The sequence below is a fragment of the Salpingoeca rosetta genome (assembly GCF_000188695.1).
Source record: "Salpingoeca rosetta unplaced genomic scaffold supercont1.25, whole genome shotgun sequence".
Taxonomy (NCBI): Eukaryota; class Choanoflagellata; order Craspedida; family Salpingoecidae; genus Salpingoeca; species Salpingoeca rosetta.
The window spans coordinates 180,093-186,464 of record NW_004754909.1 but is presented as its reverse complement, the minus strand read 5'-3'; the positions used below and the strand labels follow the sequence as shown (position 1 = coordinate 186,464).

The following is a 6,372-nucleotide window of genomic DNA, read 5'->3' as shown; positions in this document are numbered from 1 at the left end:
ACACACACACACACACACACACACACACACACACACACACACACACACACACACACACACACACACACACGACAGGGCGCACTAACGCGGCTTTAGGGTGACGATATACACCCAGGAGGCAAAGACATTGCATGGATAAGGAACAGTCCTGACGGCAAGTGCAAGTTGTTGCACAGCGTCGTCAAAGTCCCAGACACCAGACAGCTTGACTCTCTGAACCAGCTGAGTGACAGGAACAAGCGGTGCCGTGAATGCAAACCCGCGCACGTCGTACGCATGCTGCACCTGCATCAGTGATGGCAAGCTGTCTCCCAATACAGTCATGCTGTTGAACAACACGAGCTTCTCAGCAGCCGACAGCGACGTGCGAAGCGCTCGCGCCACATGCTGGTTCCACCTGCAACATGAGGAAAGGAAGCATGCGAATACAACCAAGGTGTGAGCTGTCACGAATATGGAGCATGGGCAGAACCCCAAAAACAACCAAACAAACAGAACAAATCATCGAACGTACTACAAGCACCATGGGCAACACCAACGACTGGTTTGTGGAATCAGATGCACCTTGTAATTCGTCGCTTGCGCCAACCTTCCACCTCGCGAACAAGCAGTTGCTCCAACGTCTCGTCAATCTGCCTGGCATGCTCAGCACTAGCACGCGGTAATAGCACCGCCTCTCTCTGTCATTTGCACACACAGAGAAGCGTAAGCGCCGAGGGGCAAGTTCCATACATCTTCCATATTACGAGCACGGATGAAGAAACACTTGCACGAGTGAGTACCTTGGCAGTTGCGAGGTCGATGCTGAAGTGGTGTTGACCAAAAATGGGCAGCCAGGCTGGCTTGGAGTCCAGATTGAACGTCATCCTCGCCGGATCATCAAACTCCTTCAATCACACACACACACACACAAACACAAACAACACACACACACACACACACACACACACACACACACACACACACACACACGGGGGAAGACAGCATGCTGGTCAGGTAGCACAGTGTATGGCAGACAGCATGCTGGTCAGGTAGCACAGTGTATGGCAGACAGCATGACATTTCATCACCACAAATGGGCGCAGGACAGAGCCCCACCGCACCTGTTGATTGAGCCAAATGTTGGATTGATTGAAAACAGTGCCAATGCAGGACAGTGGCACGGCTGTATCTGTGCATGCGTAGGGCTGTCCGCTCGAAGGGCTCCACAACAACAGCGTGCCACTCCCGCTCGTCAATGACTGTTGTCGACTGCTGGCCTCGTCGTCGCTGCCACTGTCATCGCTGTCCCTGCTGTTTCCAGCTGACCGCATACCAACCGGCAGCTGCGCGAGGACAAACGCTGTCGGACCATCGGGGACGGAGACACCGAGCACAACCCATGCCGCAAGTCGCTCATCAAGGCCCAGCAGCAGGTTTGCCAGAAGAACAGCACGCTCGTGTGCATTGCATGCCCCGAGCTGCAGCGTCTGCTCACATGTGGCCCACATGTCCTGGCCCGTGCCGGCGAGATGGGTGGCCACGTCCGCTTGTGGCAAAAGTGACACAAACCGTGCACGAGCTGTCATCCTTGCAAGCAGGTCGTCACGGGGGATGTCAGGCAGCACGTCCTCGCCAAGGGGTTGTGGATGCACGAAGCGGTTCAAGAAGACCTGCCACACGATAATATGCAACAAGCAAATCAGCAACAAGCAACGAAAGTGCAAGGGCGAACGCATATGAAGGTGACATGAATACAAGGACATGAGGCGGGGATGTGTGTGTACCTGTGCGTGTGCGTGTGTGCGTGTGTGTGCGTGTGTGTTTGTGGGGCAAGTTCCTTCGAAAACGTGTGGCGCCAATCAATACCTTGTAACCTGTGAGCGTGTTCGCGCAGGCATGGAATCGGCGGCCTGCGTGCTTGGACTGGAACGAGGCGACGAGGTTGGATGCAAAGGTGATGTGAGCAGCATCTTCGTGCGAAAATGCGCGAGCTGGCGGGGGGTTTGGCACCCGTACGGGCGGGTTGAGGGCCAAAAACACGGAACAGCGACATGGGGGTTGCGTGTTCTTGAGACGGTCGAGTCGCGTTGAAACTGGGGCAGGGTGGATGTCAATCTCGCGCTCCTCGTCATCTATGCTGAAGAACCGCACATCAGCCCCAGGCCCTGCGAAAACCACATCAGCCACAACGCAGAAGTGCAAGCACGACAAGATACACGGCAGGCAGAGCATTCACAACAAGGTGAGAGGATTGAAGAGAGGGGGGGGGGATGGGCGGTGAAAACGTGCGATGAAGTTGGGCAACATCTGTGTGGGCATGAGCCACACAACACAAGGGAAGAAGAGACGTGCACTTGTAGTGGCACGCACACATACACAGGAAACAAGCACACACACAAGGTAAAATACACACACACACACACACACACAAGCACACAGGTAAACAACACACAGGTAAAAATACACGTACACACACAGACACACACAGACACAGACACACAGACACACAGACACAGAAACACACACACACGCGCAACCAATAGACGGTGCGCGTGCACAAGGTACGGATGCACGCACCTGGAATATCGAAGCGGTGCAAGATAGTGGGCAGGCTGAAGGAAAACGTGCCCTGAATGCGTGACTGGGCCAGCAGTGTTGCCATTGGCAAGGAAAACACGGCGACCAGCACTCGTGATGTGGGTGTGTTGCTGTCACTTGCAACGTGCTGAAATAGCGACATCATAAGATGGTCATCACTGTCTTCCGTGGGATGATCGCCACCCGCACCACCACTGGCAATGCCGCTGCCGCTGCCACCACCACCACCACCATTGCCGTGTGGCCTACCGCCAGTGGCATGCACACCATGTACAGCCTTGCTTTGCCGTTTGGATCCTTGCGGTGGTGGGTGATATGCAAACTCCATCTCCTCGTTGAACGTCGGGTTTGGTCCGACGGCGATGCCGCTCGTCTGGTCCGTGCCTGTGTCAACAACAGCAGCAACACAATGCATGAACATTCGTATTCGGCGGCATAAGTACAAGTGCCACTAAGGGTAGACCGAGAGGGAGAAGGCATCCATGCCAACACAAGGCTCAGACACAGACTCACACCCACCCAAACGCACACACGGACACGGACACGCCAACACACACACACACACACACATGTACATACACACATGTACATGCACGCATACACAAACACACACACACACACACACACAAGGACGCATACACAAACACACACATACGTACACACACACACACACACATACATACATACATACATACATACATACATACATACATACATACACACACATACACACCTTGCAAGGAGACTGTGATTGAGTAAGCAGCACCGTTGATGTTGGCACCGGATGGCCCATCGCCAGATGTCATGGTGGCCATGCGCGCAGACATGGTCGCCTGCCGCGCTCGCCGCCGCCGACCACCACCACCGCCAGCAGCACCACCACCACTTGTCCCCAAAACACCTCCGCCACCACCGCCACGACCCGTGCCAGCACCACCAGCGTCCACAAACGCAGGTACGTTGTACATGCGCCCGAGCCTGACAAACACGACGAGCTTCGTGGGCTGAAGCCGTGCAGCCGCTCGCTGGGGAACGCGCTGCGGGCGGAGTGGGCGGCGCTGGGCGAAGAAGCGGAGGATGGCTGCGCCGAGTGACTTGAACGAGGGCAGGGCCTCCTCCGACACCACGTCAGACAAGCGTGGCTTGTCCTTCGCCTGCTGTTGCCGCTGCTGGTGCAGGCGCGCAAGGTGGGCCAGCGTGGCGGCAAACTGCTCTTTGTTGAGGTGGACGAGGCTGTGTAGACGTGCAAGCAGCGGGTCCTCCACAGCAGGAATGGTTGGAACAAGCGACGCGCTCTCATTCAGCGGGCCCGACGTGTCCAGCGCCTGGGCGTGGTCACCACCCCCAAACGCGGTCACACCGTCAACAGCGCTTCGCCGCGGTGCGTGGCTGCCAAGCAGATCCAGCGTGTCTGCACGCGATTGGTGCAGGCGAAAGTGCCTGGCGGCAAGCTGGCGTTGCCGCAGCTGCGCCTCCAGCATGGATTGGAGCGCGACGCCACCACCGCCCACGTCACCGGCGGCGGTTGGCTGGCGGGGGTCGTTTGGGTCTGTAATGCCTGCAGGCACGCCTGCTGTCGGTGACGGCCGCTGCCTCGCCCCTTGCGCCGCTGCACCCGCACGCGCGCTGCCGTCACCACCGCCACCGGCACCAGTGTTGTTGCCGCCGCTGCCGCCGCTGGGTACGCTGAGCGTGTAGTGGACGGTTGCGCTGCAGAACGTGGGGTCGTGCATGTGTCCCTCGACGACGACGCCGGGGCGGGACAGGTGGTGGCTCTCCACCTCTGCCGGCTGCGCACGCGATGCGTCCAGCAGCGGCCGCGCCCCAATGTGGGTGGCAGGGACGTACACGCCACCAAGGTACACGGGGCGGGTGGTGGCAGCCGCAGAGAGGTGGATGGCGATGGCAACAACGGGCGTGCGGCGGGAGAGGACTTGCAGGGACAGCGTACGGCTGAGCGTAGCAGTCATGGTGGACCCGTCAATGTTGGAGATGGGGACCTGGTCAACCTTCTTGTCGACGCAATACACCGTCACCTACAATACCAATGCAGGAGATGATGCGTTGATTAGGCTGACGACAGAGAGTGTGTGCGTTTTGGGGGGGGGGGAAGCAGAATAGGGATGTGCGAGGGTGAAACAGGGGAGCAAAACTTCCAAAGGCGAGGGCGGTGATTGCAGCTCACACAACGCCAAGCGCCAGCCTGCACCTCCTACTCCTATCACTCACTGGCCCACAGACAGACAGACACAGACACACACACACACACAAACACAAACAGGAAAACAGCCCTGAAAAGGACGTACGTGTCCCTTGAGGCTGGTGGCAGCTGCGCGCCTGTTGACTTCGTATTGAGGGCATTCATCGTCGTCAGCGATACGCGCTGTAAAGCGCAGCACGGGGATGAGCGTGTCCTGTCCCGGTGGCGCCCAACTGCGCGCCATTCGCTCGCTGATCCGGTCCGCCTCTCCGCCCGCCCACTCCCGCGCAGCAGCAACTGCGCTCGCATTCGATGCCTGTTCTCTATTTTGGACACGGCCACCGCGGTCATCATCGTCCACGCCCTGTTCATCTCGATCATTGCCTCCGGGTTCGCCAGCAGGTCGCTCGCCCCTGCTGCCCGCGCCCTGGCTGGTTTTGCTGGCGCCCGAGCGCTGTTGTGCACCGAAAAGGCACAGCAGGCGGCGTTGGTGTTGCGCATTCGTGAGCTGACACACACAGAGCAGCACCAGAGTGGCTGTCATACTCCTCACCATGGGCCAACAACGCAGGCCAACGTTCACACAGGCACACACACCCACACGCACACACAGAGAGACAAGCCGCAGAGAGACAGAGAGACAGAGACAGACAGACAGAAAGACACCCGCACACCCCCGCACACCCCCGCACACACACACACACACACGCACACCCACATCCCCCACCTTGTCGAGGGTGTTGAGGATATGCAGGGCGGTGGCGTGGAAGACGGCGCGACGGTGGCACTGCAGGCGAAGGCGCTCGTCCTCCTGCTCGCTGTTGGGCACGCGGTCAAACTTGAGGTCCACCTTGGTCCCCGTGAACCCTTGCGACACACGAAGCGCTTTGATGTCGCGCCAGAGCGAAATCATGTTCTGCAGGATGCGTCCAACTTCGCGCAGGACAAAGTCGCGCTCCGTCTCCAGTGCAATCACGTCCTGCAATGACGTGCGTACCCTGAACACACGCGCAAAGGAGGCGGTGGCGGTGGCGGTGGTGCGTGCGTTTGTGTGTGTGTGTGTGTGTGTGTGTGTGTGTGTGTGTGTGTGTGTGTGTGTGTGTGTGTGTGTGTGTAGAGGCGGGAGTGCATTTGAGTGCAGAGGGAGAGCACATGCAGACATGTGTGTCTCTGGCGTCGACGATGCTGCCACAAAAGATACGCGAGAGAGAGACACGTACACACACACACACAGACACACAGACAGACACACAGACATACACACACACACACATAGCGGCGAAGCGAACCTTGCTGCCTGGTCTTTGGGTAACGCAGATAATGCTGTGTGCAGAGCAGACACATCACCGAGCACATCCACATCGGCCGGATCACGCGTATATGCAAAGGCATTGGCGACGTTTGTGGAGAGCACAGAGAGCTTCTCGTGCATGAGGGGAATGCGAGCGGGAGCATTGAGGGCCTCGAAGCGCTGCTGTAGCGCAATGAGCTGAGACGCAAGCACCTGCCGTTGGCGTGAAGGGGGGGGGGGAGGAGGAATGGGATGATGAGATGGTGATTACGAGTGTTGCGGAGGGGCGGGTGTGTGTGTG

At 58.2% G+C, this 6,372-nt stretch overlaps 1 protein-coding gene across 1 annotated transcript in view; it reads right to left on the bottom strand.

Moving 5' to 3' along the window:
* Positions 1-44: 44 nt before the first annotated feature.
* Positions 45-6,372, bottom strand: part of PTSG_12789 (uncharacterized protein) — a 10,428-nt gene continuing 4,100 nt past the window's right edge. Inside the window, exons 4-13 of the mRNA XM_004990094.1 lie at positions 6,070-6,284; positions 5,508-5,778; positions 4,887-5,234; positions 3,314-4,616; positions 2,560-2,964; positions 1,849-2,147; positions 1,104-1,652; positions 783-887; positions 565-680; positions 45-397 (exon numbers count right to left, since the gene is read on the bottom strand). Coding sequence (XP_004990151.1) covers positions 82-397; positions 565-680; positions 783-887; positions 1,104-1,652; positions 1,849-2,147; positions 2,560-2,964; positions 3,314-4,616; positions 4,887-5,234; positions 5,508-5,778; positions 6,070-6,284 — 3,927 coding nt within the window. The 3' untranslated portion in view covers positions 45-81. The remainder of the gene's footprint in view (positions 398-564; positions 681-782; positions 888-1,103; positions 1,653-1,848; positions 2,148-2,559; positions 2,965-3,313; positions 4,617-4,886; positions 5,235-5,507; positions 5,779-6,069; positions 6,285-6,372) is intronic.